This window comes from Carcharodon carcharias, chromosome 20 (assembly GCF_017639515.1).
Source record: "Carcharodon carcharias isolate sCarCar2 chromosome 20, sCarCar2.pri, whole genome shotgun sequence".
In the NCBI taxonomy this organism is placed as follows: domain Eukaryota; kingdom Metazoa; phylum Chordata; class Chondrichthyes; order Lamniformes; family Lamnidae; genus Carcharodon; species Carcharodon carcharias.
In genome coordinates, this window is record NC_054486.1 from 36,087,128 (window position 1) to 36,108,877 (window position 21,750).

The 21,750-nt window shown below is 45.1% G+C and overlaps 1 protein-coding gene across 1 annotated transcript in view; it reads right to left on the minus strand.

Annotated features, from left to right (window-relative positions):
* Positions 1–21,750, minus strand: part of stard9 (StAR-related lipid transfer (START) domain containing 9) — a 356,364-nt gene that overhangs the window by 15,464 nt on the left and 319,150 nt on the right. Inside the window, exon 29 of the mRNA XM_041214173.1 lies at positions 8,481–8,592. Coding sequence (XP_041070107.1) covers positions 8,481–8,592 — 112 coding nt within the window. The remainder of the gene's footprint in view (positions 1–8,480; positions 8,593–21,750) is intronic.

Genomic DNA, 21,750 nt, shown 5'->3' on the forward strand with positions numbered 1-21,750 from the left:
TAATTAAGAATGCATGGCAAGACACGCAAGGTTACAGATAGCTCTAGTGGGGGTGGGGTGAAATAAGACTAAAAGGGCATAAAAGGTATAGATTTAAAAATAATGGAAATAGGTGGGAAAAGAAAAATCTATATAAATTATTGGAAAAAACAAAAGGGAGGGGGAAGAAACGGAAAGGGGGTGGGGATGGAGGAGGGAGTTCAAGATCTAAAGTTGTTGAACTCAATATTCAGTCCAGAAGGCTGTAAAGTGCCTAGTCGGAAGATGAGGTGCTGTTCCTCCAGTTTGCGTTCAGCTTCACTGGAACAATGCAGCAAGCCAAGGACAGACATGAGAGCAAGAGAGCAGGGTGGAGTGTTAAAATGGCAAGCAACAGGGAGGTTTGGGTCATTCTTGCGGACAGACTACAGGTGTTCTGCAAAGCGGTTGCCCAGTCTGCGTTTGGTCTCTCCAATGTAGAGCAGACCCCATTGGGAGCAACGAATGCAGTAGACTAAGTTGAGGGAAATGCAAGTGAAATGCTGCTTCACTTGAAATGAGTGTTTGGGCCCTTGAACAGTGAGAAGAGAGGAAGTGAAGGGGCAGGTGTTGCATATTTTGCGTGGGCATGGGGAGGTGCCGTAGGTGGGGGGGTTGAGGAGTAGGGGGTGATGGAGCAGTGGACCAGGGTGTCACGGAGGGAACAATCCCTACGGAATGCCACCGGGGGGTGAAGGAATGATGTGTTTGGTGGTGGCATCATGCTGGAGTTGGCGGAAATGGCGGAGGATGATCCTTTGAATGCGGAGGCTGGTGGAGTGATAAATGAGGACAAGGGGGACCCTATCATGTTTCTGGGAGGGAGGAGAAGGCGAGAGGGCGGATGCGCGGGAGATGGGCCGGACACGGTTGAGGCCCTGTCAACGACCGTGGGTTGAAAACCTCAGTTGAGAAAGAAGGAGGACATGTCAGAGGAACTTTTTTTGAAGGTAGCATCATCAGAACAGATGCGACGGAGGCAAAGGAACTGAGAGAATGGGATGGAGTCCTTACAGGAAGCGGGGAGTGAGGAGCTGTAGTCGAGGTAGCTGTGGGAGTCAGTAGGCTTGTAATGGCTATTGGTGGACAGTCTATCACCAGAAATTGAGACAGAGAGGTCAAGGAAGGGAAGGGAAGTGTCAGAGATGGACCATGTGAAAATGATGGAGGGGTGGAGATTGGAAGCAAAATTAATAAATTTTTCCAGGTCCTGACGACAGCATGAAGCAGCACCAAAGTAATCATCGATGTACCGGAGAAAGAGTTGTGGGAGGGGGCCGGAGTAGGACTGGAACAAGGAATGTTCCACATACCCCATAAAGAGACAGGCAAAGCTGGGGCCCATGTGGGTACCCATAGCCACACCTTTTATTTGGAGGAAGTGAGAGGAGTTAAAGGAGAAATTGTTCAGTGTGAGAACAAGTTCAGCCAGACGGAGGAGAGTAGTGGTGGATGGGGATTGTTCAGGCCTCTGTTCAAGGAAGAAGCTGAGAGCCCTCAGACCATCCTGGTGGGGGATGGAGGTGTAGAGGGATTAGACGTCCATGGTGAAGAGGAGGCGGTTGGGGCCAGGGAACTGGAAATTGTTGATGTGATGTAAGGTGTCAGAGGAAGCACGGATGTAGGTGGGAAGGGACTGGACAAGGGGAGAGAGAAGGGAATCAAGATAACGAGAAATGAGTTCCATGCGGCAGGAACATGCTGACACAATCAGTCTGCTGGGAAAGTCCTGTTTGTGGATTTTGGGTAGGAGGTAGAAGTGGGCTGTTCGAGGTTGGGCGACTATCAGGTTGGAAGCTGAGGGAGGAAGCTCTCCAGAGGAGATAAGGTCAGTGACAGTCCTGGAAACAACGGCTTGATGTTTAGTGGTGGAGTCATGGTCCAGGAAGAGGTAGGAGGAAGTGTCTGCGAGTTGATGCTCAGCCTATGCGAGGTAGAGGTTAGTGCGCCAGACAACAACAGCATGTTTGATGACAATATTAGGGTTGGACCTGAGAGAACAGAGTGCAGTAAGTTCAGAGAGAGACAGGTTAGAATGGGTGAGAGGAGCAGAGAAATTGGACATTGGAGAGATCAAACGCAGATTGGGCGACCGCTTTGCAGAACATCTTCGGTCTGTCCACAAGAATGACCCAGACTTCCCTGTCGCTTGCCATTTTAACACTCCACCCCGCTCTTTTGCCCACATGTCTGTCCTTGGCTTGTTGCATTGTTCCAGTGAAGCTCAACGCAAACTGGAGGAACAGCACCTCATCTTCCAACTAGGCACTTTACAGCCTTCTGGACTGAATATTGAGTTCAACAACTTTAGATCTTGAACTCCCTCCTCCATCCCCACCCCCTTTCCGTTTCTTCCCCCTCCCTCTTGTTTTTTCCAATAATTTATATAGATTTTTCTTTCCCCACCTATTTCCATTATTTTTAAATCTATACCTTTTATGCCCTTTTAGTCTTATTTCACCCCACCCCCACTAGAGCTGTACCTTGTGTGTCCTGCCATCCATTCTTAATTAGCACATTCTTTTAGATAATATCAGCACCTTCAACACCTCTTTGTTCTTTTGCCTGTGACATCTTTTGATTATCTGCTCCTATCATTTGATTATCTGCTCCTATCACTGCTTGCTTGTCCCAACAACCACCCCCTCCCCCCACTTCTCTCCCCCCACCTTAAACCAGCTTATATTTCACCCCTCTCCTATTTTTACTCAGTTCTGTGGAAGGGTCATGAGGTCTCGAAACGTCAACTTTGTTCTTCTCCACCGATGCTGCCAGACCTGCTGAGTTTTTCCACGTAATTCTGTTTTTCTTTTGGATTTCCAGCATCCGCAGTTTTTTGTTTTTACCACCCATTCCTAGTAAACCTTCTCTGAACTACTTCTAACACATTTACATCTTTCTTTAAATAAGGGGACCAGTACTGTACACAGTACTCCAGATCTGGTCACACCAATGCTCTCTACAAATGAAGCATAACCTCCCTACTTCTGTAATAAATTCCCCTCACAATAAATGATAACATGATAGCTTCCCTAATTACCTGCTGTACCTGCATACTAACCTTCTGTAATTCATGCACTAGGACAGCAGGATCCCTCTGAATCTCAGAGCACTGTAACCTCTCACCATTTAGATTATAAGCTTCTTTTTTGTTCCTCCTGCCAAAATGAACAATTTGACATTTGCCCACATTATACTCCATTTGTCAGATTTTTGCCCACTCATTTAGTCTATGTCATTTTGGAGCCTCCTCGAGTCCTCTTCACAATTTACTTTCCTACCTATTTTTGTGTCGTCAGCAAATTTAGCAACCATTCCTTCAGTCCCTTCATCCAAGTCATCTATATAAATTGTAAAAAGTTGAGGCCCCAGCATTGACCCCTGTGGCACACCACTCATCACATCCTGCCAACCAGAAAAAGGCCCATGTATGCCAATTCTCTGCTTCCTGTTAGGTAGCCAATCTTCCATGGCAATATGTTACCCCTTACACCATGAACTTTTATTTTCTGCAACAACTTTTGATGTGGCACTTTATCAAATGCCTTCTGGAAATCTAAGTACAGCACATCCACCAGTCCCTCTTCATCCATAGCAAAGATGACTCCTTCAAAGGACTCCAATAAATTGGTTAAACATGATTGCCCTTTCACAAAATCATGTTTACTCAGAAAAATTCAAGGCAATCAGGCAAAGTGCCCTGCTATAACATCTTTAATAATCGTTTCTAATATTTTCCCTAGGACAGATGTTAAGCTAACTGACCTATAGTTTGCTGCTTTCTGTCCCCCTCCCTTTTGGAATAAAGGAGTTACATTTGCTATCTTCCAATCTAATGGAACCTTCCCCGAATCGAGGGAATTTTGGAAAATTAAAACCTGTGCATCAACTATCAGTCTAGCCAGTTCTTTCAAGACTTTAGAGTGAAGTCCATCTGGACCTGGGCATTTGTCAGCCCGCAGCCCCAACAATTTGCTCAATACCACTTGCCTAGCGATTGTAATTTTCCCAAGTTCCTCCCTCCCTTCTATTTCCTGATTTACAGCTATTTCCAGGATGTTACTCGTGTCTTCTATAGTGAAGACCGAAGCAAAATACCTGTTTAATTCATCCATTATCTCCCTACTTTCCATTATTGATTCCCCAGACGCACTTTCTATAGGACCAATGCTCACTTTACTAACTTTTATTTAAATATCTATAGAAACTCTTAAATCTGTCTTTATATTACTAGCTGGCTTTCTCTCATACTATTTTTCCCTCCTTATTAATCTTTTTGTCATTTTTTCTGTTCTTTATATTTTTTCCAAACTTCTGACCTGCCACCCGTCTTTGCATCTTAATATGCTTTTTCTTTAAATTTGATACTATCTTTAACTTCTTTGGTTAACCATGGATGGTGGGCCCTCCCTTTGGAATTTTTCTTTCTCATTGGAATGTATATATTCTGTGTATTCTGAAATATCCCTTTAAATATCTGCCTCTGAACTTCTATTGACCCAACCCTTAAGCTCATTTGTCAGCTCACTTTAGCTAGCTCTGCTTTCATGCCCTCATAATTGCCCTTATTTAAGGTTTAAAATATTAGTCTTGGACACACGCTTCTCCTTCAAAATGAATGTAAAGCTCAATCATATTATAATTGCTGCTACCTAGGTGTGCATGAGGAGGTTATCGATTAATCCTATCTCATTGCTCAATACCAGGTCTAGTATAGCCTGCTCTCTGGTTGGCTCCAGAACATGCTGTTCAAGAAACCTTCCTGAAAACATTCCATGAACTCCTCATCTATGCTACCTTTGCCCATTTGATTTTTCCAGTCAATATGTAGGTTAAAATCCCCCATGATTATTGCTGTACCTTTCTGGCAAGCTCCCATTATCTCTTCTTTTATACTCTATCCTACTGTGTAGTTACAATTAGGGGGCCTGTATACCACTGCCACAAGTGACTTCTTGACTTTATCATTCCTCATCTCAACCCAAGCCACTTCTACATCCTGGTTTCCTGAACTTAGGTCATACTTCTGTAATGTGCTAACACCATCACTAACTAACAGAGCCACATTTCCACCTTTTCTTAACTTCTTGAGCCTTCCTAAATGTTACATACCCTTCAACATTCAGGTCCCGATCTATGTCATCCTGTAGCCATGTTTTTGTAATGGCTATCAAATCGTACTTATTTATCTCTATTTGCGCCATCAGTTAATTTGTTTTGTTTCGAATGCCATGTGCATTTTGATACAGAGTATTTAGTTTTGTCCTTATATTATTTTTGTAGCATCTAGCCTTATCTGCTGATCTACTCTTCGATTTCTACTCTGTCTCTTCCTGTCACAGTCTGTTTATCATTTTCCATATTAATACCTGTCTCTTGTGCCTTGTCTCTACTCTTTGGATTACCACATCTCCCCAAATTTGATCCCTCGCCCCCACTATTCAGTTAGGCAGCTCGCAAGGAGACCAGCCCCAGCATGGTTCGAATGTAGACCATCCCAACGGTACAGATCCCACTTTCCCCAGCACTACTGCCAGTGTCCCACGAACTGGAACTCACTTTTTCCACCAGTCTTTGAGCTACACGTTCAATTCTCTAATCTTATTTGTCCTATACCAATCTGTACATGGCTCAGTTAATAATCCAGAAATTAATACCTTTGAGGTTCTGCTTCTTAATTTGGTGCCTAGCTTGTCACACTGACAATGCAGAACCTCCTTCCTCATCCTACCTATGGCATTGGTACCTACATGGACCATGACCACTGGATCCTCCCCCTCCCACTGCAAGTTCCTCTCCAGCCCTGAGCAGATGTCCTGACCCCTGGCACTGGGCAGGCAACACAGCTGTCTGGACTCTCGCTCTTTGCTACAGTGAACAGTGTCAATCCCCCTCACTATACCACTATGTCCCCTACTACCATTACATTTATCTTTGCTCCTCCATTTGGTTGGCTTCCTGTACCACAGTGCCATGGTCAGTTTGCTCATCCATCCTGCAGCCCCCACTCTCATCTAAACAAGCTGAGAGAACCTCAGACTTATTGAACAACTGCAGGGGTTCACACTCCTGCCCTCTGGGTTCCCTTACTTGCCTCACTCGCAGTCACACCCTCCTGTCCCTGGCCACTGACCAAATCAAAAGACCCTATCCTAAGTGGTGCAACTGCCTCCTGGTTTAAACCATGCATGTAATGTTCTCCCTCCCTGATGTGTCGCCGTGTCTGCAGCTCAGCCTCCAGCTCAATGACTCTGAGCCAAAGATCCTCAAGCGGCAAAATTTGCTGCAGACATGTTTGCCCTGGATCACAATGTTATCCAGGAGCTCTCACATGCTGCAGCCTTGACACATCACTTACCTTGCCATCTTTAATGTGTTTTAAATAATTACTTAATTATCTTAATCACTTATTTATGTTGCTTTCTTATATATTTTAACTTTACCACCAAATTATGTACTATTTTAAACCTTATCCATTTACCAGGTACTCATCAAACAGCTCCTTTCCCTGTGGTAGAGCAAGAACCAATTCCTATGGGGTGAGAAAGAAAGAAAGAGGAAACAAACAACTCCCCTCTCACCAAACTCCAAGGGCAGGATATTGAGTTTGGTGAGCGGGCGGGGGGGGGAAGAGACCCACTCGCTGACGTGTAAAATGACCCGGGATGACGTCATTTCAATTTTCAAGTTGTCAAGGGCGCAGCCAAGTCAGCTGTCCGCCCACCGACCTGTCAACGGCTAATTGAGATCCTTTAAAAACTAATTGAAGTAGTTAAGGTTGGCGGGCAGGCCAGGAGCCCTGGTGGGCTTCAGAAAAAGCATGAAACCTCATCCATGGGTGGGATGAGGTTTCACGTAGGTTTTTAAAAATTTAATAGAAGTTCAATTAAAAGTGATGGACATGTCCCAACTCATGTGACAATATCACATGAGGGGACATCAGGGAAATTTTATTTTTCTATATTTCACATTTTTCAACTTGGCACCAATCTCCCTGAGGCAGTGCTTAGCCTCAGGGAGATGAGTGTGCTCTTTCGCGCACATGTGTGAAAGAGTGCACTCTTGGCTTAGGGAATCCCCCACCCGCACAGGGAGTGCGTAGCGCTTCTTGGCAGATGTCACACTGGGCGGGCCTTAATTGGCCCACCCACGCAAAATGGTGGCGTACCCCCACTCCTGAATGTTCCCCCAAAGGGGGGAAATTCTTCCCCAAGTCTTCACTAGTTAGTTGGCTGCTCTCCATTTGCCAAGGCTGCACTAAAGGATCCTGAATTCATAGTAAATTGAACTGGGGCTGCAGTAGCCAGATTCAACCAGTTAGCTAATTAACTATTTAGTTCCTACGGCTTAGAGTGAGCTTACTCTGTCTAAACAGCAATGTAACTTCATCTGAAACAGATGGAAACGTGTTTGTACTCAAAAGAGTTACTCTGTCTAAACAGCTTGGCCTAAATAGCCAAGTGGTTATGGTACTGGGCTTGTAACCCCAAGATCAAGAGTTCAAATCTCACAATGGCAAACTATGAAACAGTGTAACTTCATCTGAAACAGATGGAAACAGGTTTACTCAAAAGAGTATCAAGAGTTCAAATCTCACAATGGCAAACTATGAAAAATGTAACTTCATCTGAATAGAAACAGATGGAAACGTGTTTGTACTCGAAAGAGTTAACCTGTCTAAACTGCAAGAAAGAAAGAACTTAGCCTGCTTACACAGTACTTTCCATTCACTGCTAATTATAGACTAGATTAGATTTTAAGAACAAAATTAACACACCTCTCACCAAACTCCAAGTTTTCACACAGTTAGCCAGCTGCTGAGAAGGATATTATTTTCCAGAGGAGGAGTGGATATGGAGAAGGATATTCATTTGTTGGAGTGGATACAAAGAATGATATTCAGTTACTTTGAGGGGGTGCAGAGACGGGTATTCAGTTATTTAAAGAGGCACAGAGAAGGATATTTAGCTATCAAAGTGGGAACAGAGAAAGATATTTTGTTATTTGTAGTGGGTAGAGAGAAGGATATTCAGTAATGGAGGTTTTTTAGTGATTAACTTGCTTTGTTGGTGTATCTTACACATGTTTCTTCAAGACCATGCAAATTGTTCTTTTCAACAGAAATACATCAGTTTGAACTAGTCAGTTACTCTGCTAGATTTGGTTAAAAGAGCTTAGGGCCTAGGCAACTGAAGGCACAAGTGCTTATGGTGAAACAATGATAATCAGGGATGTGCAAGAGGCCAGAATTTGAGGAGCGTAAATATCTTGGAGGGTTTTAGAGTTGGAGAGATAGGAAGGCCATGGAGGAATTTAAAACAGGCTGAGAATTTTAAAATTCAGGTGCTGCTCGATTAGGAGCCGATGTAGGTCAGCAAACATAGGGATGATGGATGAATGGGAGTTGGTGCAAGTTAGGATATAAGCAGATGAATTTGTGGAGGATGTTCATCGTTACTCACCATGGAAACTTTGAACGATTCCTGTTGCCGAATGTTCTGTTACATTAACCTGCAAACTTCGATATGCTGTGCGCCCTCTACTGGGTATCATGGGATCGGTGCTACTTTTGTTCTAGTATTAAAAAGAAGACGGTGAAATAATAAGGAGCTGAAATAACTTGCTTTATAAATCAGTTTATATGGTGTAAACAAAGTAGCAAAAATCTGAACCCAAAATGTCTGCGTAGCAATAAAGCTTCATTCATTACTCTTGTGCTTGTGGAATTCCTACGGGCTTTTTTTTCGTGCATTCATGGGCACAGGATGAAACATCTAGCCCACTATTTTTTTTACACAGACGCTTAAAACACCGAGTTAACCAACCGATAAGGCAGGTGACTCTTCACCATCTACAAGGCAAAAGTCAGCAGTAATACCTGAAGCTCAACACCATCCAGGACAAATGAGCCTGCTTAACTGGGAACCCATCCACCACCGTTAACCATTCACTCTCACCAGTGCACAGTGAGTACCATCTTCCAAACCCACAACCGCTACTACTAAGAACAAGGGCAGCAAATGGATAGGAACACCACCATCTGCAAGTTCTCTTCAAATCATGCACCACTGCTATTCACAATATCTCCTTACGACATTTGAGCGGTACCACTCTCTGATGAACAGCCATCCTTTCATCATCCGCAGGTCCGTGAAGGGGTCTCCACTTCCTCATCAAAACTCCGTTTTTAATGTAATAGCATTCTGGAACTCCTTCTGCCTCAGCTTCAGTGTGAGCTGACTCTGCTAACTTGTGAACTCTGGATCTGCTTACTGAGCCTCAATTAATGAAGACATGCCAACACTTCGGTTGAATTATCCTCATCTTAAAGAAAGTTTCAGCTACTGTAACATCTGGTTGTGGTATTACTTTGACCTCTGGTGATGGACCTCGTTTAGCCATTGCTCTGGTCACCACACAGGATGAAAATATACCAGGAACTCGGACTTTCCATAATTATGGGCAAAGCTATAACCTTCACTCTTACCAAAACATTCCCCAGGAGTAAATCAACTCAATCCATGAGTAATTTCTTAACCACTCCAACAACCACCAATCCAGATAACAAATCACACTCCAAATTGTACAATGGAACTGGGATATACTCTCCACTTACCCCTTTTACCAATGCTTTAGCTTTCATTCAACTCTCTGAAGGGAAAACTAGGTCCTTCTACGGCAAAAGAGTTTGACTAGCTTCTGTGTCCCTTGATATACTGATGGGTTTAGCTGCATCATTTGATGAAAAAGGAGTTATCTTTCCTTTAGACAAAAACCCTTTATATCTCTCATCTACTTTATTCACTTCACCTGCATTCATAGCAATGTTTACCTCCAGACCCTTATTTGTAGTTAAAGCTACAATTTGATCTGTGGCATTTTTTTTTTGAGTTCCCTTTTCGGACTCACTCTTATGAACTCTAATAAGTCCCATGGGCTTCCCTCGCAACTTCCAGTAATCCGAATAAATGTGTCCCACTTTATTACAATGGAAACACTTTCATCTCCACCCTCAGTACCTTCCTTCTTGATCTGGGGAGAAGATCTTAAGGTATTCCTTAATAGCTATCCATTCTTTACCCTGGCTACTTGCCTTCCTTCCACTCTCCCACTTTATATTATTTTCAAATTTATAGGGGTGATGGAAAAAGGTTTAGTTTTATGGATCAGCTCATAATCGTCAGCCATTACTGCTGCCTATTTAGCAGTTTGGTCTTCAACATGGGTTCTTATTATAGAAGGTAGGGAGTTTTTAAATTCTTCCAAGAGAATGGTCTCTCTGAAAACTTCATAGGTAGTTTCAACTCCTAATGCTCAAATCCACCTGTCAAAACTAATTGGCTTAATCCTTTCAAATTCAATGTAAGTTTGCCCAGACTGTTTCCTTAAATTTTGAAACTTTTGTCTGTATGCTTCAGGGACTAACTCATATACACTCAAAATGGCCTTTTTCACCACATCATAATCCCTAGAAACCTCCTCGAACAGTGAAGCATAAATTTCCTGTGCTCAATTTGCTCTGCATGGGCAATGTCCAATTTTCCTTTGCCCAGTTAATCTATTTAGCTATCTTTTCAAATGAAATAAATAATAAATCAACATCCCTTTCCTCACATTTTGGAAGAGCTTGTACAAATTTAAACATCTCCCCACTGGGGTCTGATCTGGGAATAAGTCCTCACCTACTAATGTTTCTTTAACTGCCAGCATTCTAAGCTGGAATTCTCTCTCTTTTTCTCTTTCCTCCTTTTGTAGCTCCCTTTGAGATCAAGTTTTTGCATTTCCATTTTTCTTTCCTTTTCTGCTGCCTCTAGTTCCAATTTTTATTTTATTTGCAATTGAATTTGAGCCCATTCCAATGAACCACACCTTAGAGAACTCAGCCTCTCGGATATTTCTTCCAATTTCGAATGCTGTGCCAACTTCTTTGATTATCTTTGCCTTCTTAGCTTTGGCAGGCAATCCTTAACTTATTTGCCAATTCAATTAACCTGGCTTTTGGGAACCTCTGTAAAATCGTCAGGGACATCTCTTCCAGGGAAGGCGGTGGCAAAGTGGTATTGTCACTGGTCTGGTATTCCAGAGACCCAGGGTAATATTCTGGGAGCCTGGGTTCCAATCCCACCATGGCAGATGGTGAAATTTGAATTCAATTAAAAAAAAATCTGAAATGAGATGACCATAAAACTATTTCCGATTGTTGTAAACACCCATCTGGTTCATTAACGTCCTTTAGGGAAGGAAATCTGCTGTCCTTACCTGGTCTGACCTGCATGTGACTCCAGACCAGGTAAGGTTGACTCCCAAATGCCCTCTGAACAAGGGCAATTAGGGAAGGGCAATAAATGCTGGCCTAGCTAGCGACATCCATATCCCAGGAATGAATAAAAAAATCTTGCTTTAGCAGTTTCCAGTGCCATCTTATTTTTGACATTATAAACATTTTAGCTCTTATTCCATACTAAATCTACACCCAAATCGTCGTTGTCTTTTGTTGTAAAATATCCTGGACCCGAACCCCCAAACTTTGTCACGACTCATTGGGCGCACTTTAATATCAAGACCCACTGTTTCCCGAGCCACGATAAATGTGAAAAAGTTTGATCAAACCACCAGATTGCCCCAATTCTACCTAACTGTTTAATTTAGGTTAACAGAATACAAGCACTAGGTTTGTAAAACTTAATAAGTAAATAACTGTTTATTGAACAAACTGTCATTAAACAGTGGCAGAAGAAAGAAATATGAACTGCTAATTTCTAATGCTATTACTTGAACTCTACCCCCTTCTTAAATCCCTATCGACATACATACAAGATGCATAAGACACACAAAAACATGGGTTTTAAGGGTGAGATAAAAGCACCAATTCTGGAGTACAGGATTTGATGGGTTGATTTTAATCGATGTCTTCCAAATTCCTTCCAGTTCTTGTTGATGACACGAGGTGGTATTCCAGCACTTTCAGTATTTAGTTCACTGGTTGAGCGCTTGCCTTTCAATGTCTCTAACAGTGACTTTCCCCTCAGCCTCTTGACAGGGGTTTTCAGAGAGACCAGGTTATAGAGATACGGGGAGAAAAAGCCAGCTAGCTTATTGTGGAATTACTGGAGTCTTCCACACACAAGAGATAGAGGTTTTAGGTCTTGTTCCTTTTGGGCTAGGAGCTATTCAGTTGCATGCTCTTCACACAAACCCTGGTCACCAGCCAATTAAAATGCTGTTGTCAGGCACTCCCTTGGTCCAGGACTCCTTTCTGGCACCATCCTGTCTTTCATGGCACACTCTGTTCCAGGACTGCAACATTGTACATATCTCTCATCCTGTCCCAGTGGACATGTCTTTCAACCTGCAGCCATTGTAATTCTATTCCATAATCCAACAGAAAATAAAAAGATATGTCCTTTATGACTGTCTAACAGAAATAAAAAGATACATTCCTTCCTTTGACTCAAGAAATGCTGGTTAAATTAGATCCTTCTAAACCTTAAATGCTTTTAGACTGTGAAAGGGTATCCACGAGGGAAGGGATCCTTTTTAAACTAACCTTGTTGTGACATACCAAGGTGGTTGATAAAGGGGAGCCAGCTCATCCTTCCTCACCCGGGGACATAACAAAATTGGGGTCCCAATCGGGAAATTAACAATTTAGGGTATTTCGTCCGAGATCATAAATTGGGAGGCCTCCTCCTCCCCCCCCCCCCCCCCCCCCCCCCACCCCCCCCACCCCACCCGCCACAATTGGTCGTAGTAAATTGAGGGCTTGGTGCCCAGATAGTTCCCGCAATTGAAATGAAAGAATTAGCTGAGGAAAGTGAATTGTTCCTTTGAAGCCAATTTTAAGAACTGCAAAAAGGATTTCATGAGTCTGTGCTAGTAAAGTGTAGAAATATCCAGATTTGATGTCAGTGCTTTTTGAGGAGAATTAGGGGAAGTTACTTTTGAGGATTTAAAAGTTTTGTCCCTCGAACAGTTAAAAGAGCTAGCGAGGCACTTAGGCTCAGCATTTCACCTGAAAGCCAGAAAAACTTAAGTTTTAAAAGGGGTGGCCAACAAGGGGTGGTCTACAGAAATTGAGGAGGATGAAATGGAAAGTAGAGAGATTAAAATTGGAACTGCTGAAATTAGAGTTTCAGGAAGGAGAAAAGGAAAGAGAAAGCGAAAGAGGAAAGACAGGAAAGGGCATGGAGGGAAGAGAGACAATTTCAGGACAGAGAGAGGGAAAGTGAGTTAAACTAAAATAACGTGAGCTGATGGGCAGGAATCCTACAATGTCTCTTGAAGACACCAGTAGCTCAGACTTAAGGGCTGAGGCAAAGCAGTTTGGTCATTTAATCCCTAAATTTGATGAAGCAGAGGTGGAAGCCTTCTTTATCTCTTTTGAGTGGTTAGTACAGTGGTTAAAGTGGCCAGTTCAACATTGCTCCCTATTCCTAGAGTAAGTTTTCCAGGAAAAGCTCTCGAGGTTTAGTCACTCTTGCCTGAGAAAAGTGCCACTGATTATGAGGCAGCAAAAAGGGCTATTTTAAGTGTGTACCAGTTAGTGCCGGAGGTGTACCATCAGAAATTCAATACCCTTAGGAAACGGCCTGATCAGATATACCTGGAACTTGAAAGGCTTAAGCAAATTGCTTTTGACCAGTGGGTGCATGCACTTAAAACAGAAGCCACTTACGAAAACCTCTGTGAAATAATTCTCCTTGAGGAGTTTAAAAGCTCCATACCTTCCCAATAAGAATACACCTAGGGGAACAGAGGGTAAGAGGAGCCAGGCAGGCAGCCACATTGGCAGATGATTATGTGCTGATCCACAAACCCTTGTCCCAGAAGAGACCCTCCCCTAGTCACCTCCAACCAACTGGGAGGATAGAGGTGGAGCGAGTGATAGGAAACTGAGCACCCATTGGAGAGAAGGAAATGCTGGAGGTCATCCTCAGGACAGAAAGAGTAGTGCTTAAACTAAAAGTAAGGCCAAGAACTTGTGTGTTTTAACTGCTGAAAGGTAGGGCACCTCCAGGCCAAATGCTGGAGGTTACGGGATTCACCAGGGCACATGCACCCTGTGCAGAAAATGGGAATCAGAGAGCATAGCAGACCAGGCTATGGCTCTGACTGCGGCTGCAAAACCCTGTAGATGCACTTCTGAGTGCGTGGATGAGATTAAACAAATCTTTGAGAGTTACAAGGATTTTGTATCTGAAGCAAGGATGGCCACATTTCTCCAGAGTGAGGCAAGTAAGCCTGAAATGATATTGAGGGATACCGAGGCCAGCCAAATGCTACTGCTGGCAAAAGGCATGACCTTCTCACCAGAGTGTGCAGTAAATGCCAAGGTGTTGGTAAAGGGGATTGAAGGAGGATACATGAACATCCCCTTATACTGGGTGCATCTGGATGAGACCTTGTGTCAGGACCAGTGATCGTGGGAGTCAACCCCATTTGCCTATGGACGGGTCATCTTGCTCCTTGGCAATGACCTGCCAAGATCAAAGATAATAGCATTCCCGGTGGTCTCAGAGAAGCCCACTGAGGTCAGGGAGATAGAATAGCTGCAGGAGAAAGTGCCTGGCATTTTCCCTGACTGTGTGGTAACACAATCTATGGCCAGATAAGCTCCATAAATGGAGGCTGAAGTGGCACTACAGGCAGAAGACCCTACGGTCTGGTTATCGAAAATCTCTTTTGGGAGTCAATAAATAAATAAATCTTCCTTGTAGCGGCCCAGCAAGCTGACCCATTGTTATAAACATTAGCTCAGACTGTACACACTGAAGCTGAGGCAGAAGCAGTCCCTGAATGCTACTACATTAAAAACGAGGTGCTAATGAGGAAACGGAGACCTCCTCACAGACTTGCAAACAAGGAGTGAACAGTGATCCTCCAGGTAATGGTGCCACCGAAGTACCATAGAGAAATATTATGACTAGCTCACAAAATTCCAATGGCTGGGTATGTTGGTATGCGTAAAAACAAGCCCGCATCAACCAACACTTTTACTGGCCACACCTCCACGGGAATGTAGTAAAGTTTTGCAGAACCTGCCACACCTGCCAGGTTGTGAGAAGACCCCGGTCTGCATTAAAACCTGCACCTATGATTCCTGTGCTGGATTTTGGGGAACCATTCAGCAAGGTATTTGTGGACTGTGTGGGGCCCCTTCCCAAAACAAAAGGGGACTACCAGTATAAATTTACCATCATGGGCATGCCTATCTGCTTCCCAGAGACGGTTCCCTTGAGAACCATATCTGCCAAAATAGTGGTGAGGGAATTGACCCAATTCTTCACCAGGTATGGTCTGCCCACCGAGATCCAGTCAGATCAGCGCTTAAATTTCATGTCCAAAATATTCCAGGAAGTCATGGATAACCTCGGCGTGACCCAGCTGACATTTTCAGCATATCACCCACAGTCACAGGGAGCGCTAGAACTGTACTACCAGACCATAAAAACAATGATCAGGATATACTGCCACGAGTATCCCCATGACTGGGATAAAGGACTAGGTTTTCTTCTGTTCGCCACCAGGGACTCACCCAAGCTTTACTTTATTTGAATTAATTTATGGGCACCAAGTGCAAGGGCCTGTGGACCTAATCAATGAGAGGTTGTTAGAATAGAAGGAGGAAGTCTCCATGTTAGACAACGTAACAGTGTTCCGGGAGAGTCTCATGAGAGCTTGTGATGTGGCCTAAGAACACTTGAAAATCTCCTAGACAGCTATGAAAAACATGCCAGAGCCTGAGCCTTTCAGACAGGAGACTCTATGTTAGTGCTCCTACTAGCAGGTTGCTACAGGTGAACCCTTAAAAGCCTGGTTCAGTGGCCCGTACAGAGTAGCAAAGAAGCTAAAAATAAGCTATCTAACTGTGACCCCAGATCGGAGGGGTGGGGGGGAAGCTCCATTGCAGGTACAGAGCGAACTAATCAATGCTCCTCTATACTTTCAGGAGAAGACATCTCATAACAATATTGAGAGGTTGCGGACTAGCGGGGGACCCCCACACCTCCTAATCCTCATGCGCTATGAGCAGGAAGCATTGGAGGCTGTGTCACTTCAACATGATAAAGCAATATCACAGCTGAGAAGGGGACAAGCAGCTCATGGTCTGTCCTATTGCCATCAACCTAGAAGATGAAGGTAGCAATGGGGAGGAATTGGAGGGAGGCACGGGTGAGGCCCACACTGAACCCCCTACTACCTGGCTGACCAACACAAGTACTAGCGAACTTACACTCCTTATTCACCCACTTAAGTGCAGAACAGCGAGCAGACTGGACGAGGCTGCTCACTGCATTTGAAGGCTTATGCAGAGACAGCCAGGCTACACCACACTAGCTCTACATGATGTGGATGTGGGAGAGGTCCCTGCCAGAAGGCAAGATCCCTATCGTCTAGGCCCAGAAAAACTGACCCAGGTCCAGGTTAACTACATGCTGGAGCACTAACTAATTAGAGCCTAGCAGCAGTAGCTAGATAAAAACAAAAAACTGCGGATGCTGGAAATCCAAAACAGAAACAGAATTACCTGGAAAAACTCAGCAGGTCTGGCAGCATCAGCAGAGAAGAAAAGAGTTGACATTTTGAGTCCACATGACCCTTCAACAGAACTGAGTGAATATTAGGAGTGGGGTGAAATGTAAGCTGGTTTAAGGTGGGGTCAAGCAAGCAGTGAGAGGAGCAGATAATCAAAAGATGCCACAGATAAAGGAACAAAGAGGTGTTGAAGGTGGTGATATTATCTAAACGAATGTGCTAATTAAGAATGGATGGCAGGGCACTCAAGGTATAGCTCTAGCGGGGGTGGGGTGGAAGGACTAGCAGGGCATACAAGATTTAAAAATAATGGAAATAGTTGGGGAAAGAAAAATCTATATAAATTATTGGAAGAAACAAAAGGAAGGGGAAGAAACGGAAAGGGGGTGGGGATGGAGGTCTGTCTGCAAGAAAGACCCAAACCTCCCTGTCACTTGCCATTTTAACACTCCACCCTGCTCTCCTGCCCACATGTCTGTCCTTGGCTTGTTGCATTGTTCCAGTGAAGCTCAATGCAAACTGGAGGAACAGCACCTCATCCTCCGACTAGGCACTTTACAGCCTTCCGGACTGAATATTGAATTCAACAACTTTAGATCTTGAACTCCCTCCTCCATCCCCACTCCCTTTCCGTTTCTTCCCCCTTCCTTTTGTTTTTTCCAATAATTTATATAGATTTTTCTTTTCACACCTATTTCCATTACTTTTAAATCTTGTATGACCTGCTAGTCTTTCCACCCCACCCCCACTAGAGCTGTACCTTGATTGTCCTGCTATCCATTCTTAATTAGCACATTAGTTTAGATAATATCACCACCTTCAACACCTCTTTGTTCCTTTGTCTGTGACATCTTTTAATTATCTGCTCCTCTCACTGCTTGCTTGTCCCTACAACCACACCACCACCTCCCCCACCCCCCACTTCTCTCCCCCCACCCCCCCCAACTTAAACCAGCTTATATTTCACCCCTCTCCTAATATTCACTCAGTTCTGTTGAAGGGTCATGAGGACTCGAAACGTCAACTCTTTTCTTCTCCGCCGATGCTGCCAGACCTGCTGAGTTTTTCCAGGTAATTCTGTTTTTGTTTTGGATTTCCAGCATCCGCGGTTTTTTGTTTTTATCTCTGTGTTTAATTGACTGCCACTCCTCTTCAAGAAATGCCTACCTTGAAGAAGTTCTGCTCCTCTCTGCGACAAGATTTCCGTATCTCTCTTTTGCCTTGTTCACCTTCATTGCTTTCCATTTCCCTCCTGGTGTTTGACAAGGTGTTTACTAAAACCCGCTTTCACAGCCATATCTCCTTTCTCAGTGACTGTCTCAGTCTCCGATTTACCCCACGTGGATTTCAACTGAAATTCCACCCCTCATGTTTCGAACCCACCCAGGATTACAGGTATCTCCGGGACATAAAACGTTTCTCAGACTGCTGTTCCCGTCACATTCTGAGATCCACACTCAGTGCCATGCGCCGCCATAATAACACACTCGATCTCTGCCTCCAGCAGCACTGCTGCACCTTTTTTCAAAGCTGCGCATGCCCCCAGTTTCATTTTATTCTTCGTCTCATCCAACGCCTCAACAAGAAACTGTTTCTCTTTCTCTCAAGTGCTAAGGAACGCAAGCTCCAACTCATCGACACCAACACCAATCCAGGACCCTCCACACCTGCCTGTCCCACCGTCCCCACCCCATCTTCCAATCCCAGCCCCGGCCGTGTATTCACTATATCCCCTGACCTTCCCCTCTCCGACGCTGTACGTTTAGTGCTCAGCAAAGGACTTAGTTTCATACCTTTACGCCCTCATCTCAATGAATTTCCGGCTCAGCACGATGCTGAACTCTTCTTCTGCCGTCTTCGTCTCCGTGCTCACTTCTTTGGGCAGGAGCCATCTCCCCGTTCAACGGATCCTTTTACCCGCCTCCAATATTCTCCCTCCACCTGGACCCCTCCCTCTGGATTCTTACCTTCTCTTGATCTTTTCATTGAGAACTGTCAGCGTGACATTAGTTGTCTCAATTTCTCTGCTCCTCTCACCCATTCTAATCTGTCTCTCTCTGAACTCACTGCATTCCGTTCTCTCAGGTCCAACCCGAACATTGTCATCAAACCCGCTGACATGGGTGGTGCTGTCGTTGTCTGGCGCACTGACCTCTACATCGCGGAGGCTGAGCATCAACTCGCAGACACTTCCTCCTACCTCTCACTGGACCATGACCCCACCACTTAACATCAAGCCATTGTTTCCAGGACTGTCACTGACCTCATCTCCTCTGGAGATCTTCCTCCCACAGCTTCCAGCCTGATAGTTGCCCAACCTTGGATGGCCCGCTTCTACCTCCTACCCAAAATCCACAAACAGGACTGTCCCGGTAGACTGATCTTGTCAGCCTGTTCCTGCCCCACGGAACTCATTTCTAGTTATCATGACTCCCTTCTCTCTCCCCTTGTCCAGTCCCTTCCCACCTACATCCATGATTCCTCTGACAGCTTACGTCACATTAACAATTTCCAGTTCCCTGGCCCCAACTGCTTCCTCTTCACCATGGATGTCCAATCACTCTACACCTCCATCCCCCACTAGGATGGTTTGAGGGCCCTTAGCTTCTTCCTCGAACAGAGGCCCAAACAATCCCCATCCACCACTACTCTCCTCCGTCTAGCTGAACTTGTTCTCACACTGAACAATTTCTCCTTTAACTCCTCTCACTTCCTCCAAATAAAAGGTGTGGCTATGGGTATCCACATGGGCCCCAGCTATGCCTTCTCTTTATGGGGTATGTGGAACATTCCTTGTTCCAGTCCTACTCCGGCCCCCTCCCACAACTCTTTCTCCGATACATCAATGATTACTTCGGTGCTGCTTCACGCTCTCGTCGGGACTTGGAAAAATTTATTAATTTTGCTTCCAATTTCCACCCCTCCATCATTTTCACATGGTCCACCTCTGACACTTCCCTTCCCTTCCTTGACCTCTCTGTCTCAATTTCTGGTGATAGACTGTCCACCAATATTCATTACAAGCCTACCGACTCTCACAGTTATCTCGACTACAGCTCCTTACACCCCACTTCCTGTAAGGACTCCATTCCATTCTCAGTTCCTTCGCCTCTGTCGCATCTGTTCCGATGATGCTACCTTCAAAAACAGTTCATCTGACATGTCCTCCTTCTTCCTTAACCGAGGTTTTGCACCCATGGTCGTTGACAGAGCCCTCAACCGTGTCCGGCCCATCTCCCGCGCATCCGCCCTCTCGCCTTCTCCTCCCTCCCAGAAACATGATAGGGTCCCCCTTGTCCTCACTTATTACCCCACCAGCCTCCGCATTCAAAGGATCATCCTCCGCCATTTCCGCTAACTCCAGCATGATGCCACCACCAAACACATCTTCCCTTCACCCCCCCGGCGGCATTCCGTAGGGATCGTTCCCTCCGTGACACCCTGGTCCACTGCTCCATCACCCCTACTCCTCAACCCCTACCTATGGCACCTCCCCATGCCCATGCAAAAGATGCAACACTTGCCCCTTCACTTCCTCTCTTCTCACCGTCCAAGGGCCCAAACACTCCTTTCAAGTGAAGCAGCATTTCCCCCAACTTAGTCTACTGCATTCGTTGCTCCCAATGCGGTCTCCTCTACATTGGAGAGACCAAACATAAACTGGGCGACCGCTTTGCAGAACACCTGCGGTCTGTCTGCAAGAAAGACCCAAACCTCCCTGTCACTTGCCATTTTAACACTCCACCCTGCTCTCTTGCCCACATGTCTGTCCTTGGTTTGCTGCATTGTTCCAGTGAAGCCCAACGCAAACTGGAGGAACAGCACCTCATCTTCCAACTAGGCACTTTACAGCCTTCTGGACTGAATATTGAATTCAACAACTTTAGATCTTGAACTCCCTCCTCCATCCCCACTCCCTTTCCACTTCTTCCCCCTTCCTTTTGTTTTTTCCAATAATTTATATAGATTTTTCTTTTCCCACCTATTTCCATTATTTTTAAATCTTGTATGACCTGCTAGTCTTTCCACCCCACCCCCACTAGAGCTGTACCTTGATTGTCCTGCTATCCATTCTTAATTAGCACATTTGTTTAGATAATATCACCACCTTCAACACCTTTGTTCCTTTGTCTGTGACATCTTTTAATTATCTGCTCCTCTCACTGCTTGCTTGTCCCTACAACCACACCACCACTTCCCCCACCCCCCCAAACTTCTCTCCCCCCACCCCCCCACCTTAAACCAGCTTATATTTCACCCCACTCCTAATATTCACTCAGTTCTGTTGAAGGGTGATGAGGACTCGAAACGTCAACTCTTTTCTTCTCCACCGATGCTGCCAGACCTGCTGAGTTTTTCCAGGTAATTCTGTTTTTGTTTTAGCAGTAGCTGGAGCCCCCCAGCTGTGCTCCTGCCCAAGCCGGACAGCTCCACAAAGTTCTGCATTGGCTACCAAAACATTAATGCAGTGGAGCCGACTTCTACCCGATACTCCAACTGGAAGACTGCATAGATAGGGTGGGTAAAGCAACCTACGTTACAAAGATAGATTTACTCAAGGGATACTGGGAGGTTCCCTTGACTGCCTGCGTGAAGGAAGTCTCCGCTTTCTTAACTCCAGATGGGTTAGATCAGTGTTAAATTTCTTGGATTCCGAAATGCCACAGCCACTTTTCAAAGGCTGATGGACTTAGTGGCGGGCTTATCCAATTGCATAGTGTACCCAGACAATCTCTTGTGGCAGAATTTTGCCCTTGGCAGGCAGGCTCGGTGGGGGCAGTCAGGAAGTCGACTGCTGCCCGCAATCGGGAATAGACCACAATTTCACACTGATGGGCCAATTAAGGCTCGCCCCGCTTGAAAGGCAGCTGGGGAAGCTCCGAGAAGGGCGGGCAGGGGCAGGAGAACGATGTTCACCGGGTCCAATGGCAGCCCGGCGGTCGATTCAAAAACAGCCCAGGCAGCTATGGAAGGACACTGAACTCTCGATGGGTTGCAGTGCCGGTGGTGGGAGGGCAGGTCGGCGGGGCAGTCAGCCCCATGTTTCTTCAATGGCTGCCTTGCAGCCTCCCAGAGGAGTTGGCAGCCAGGAGGGAAACCCTTGTCCCCAGAGATGGGAGGAGACCCCCATAACGCACCAGAAAGGCCTGGGCAGAGGTGGCATCCAGGCTGAGCAGCCACAACATGATAAAGCAC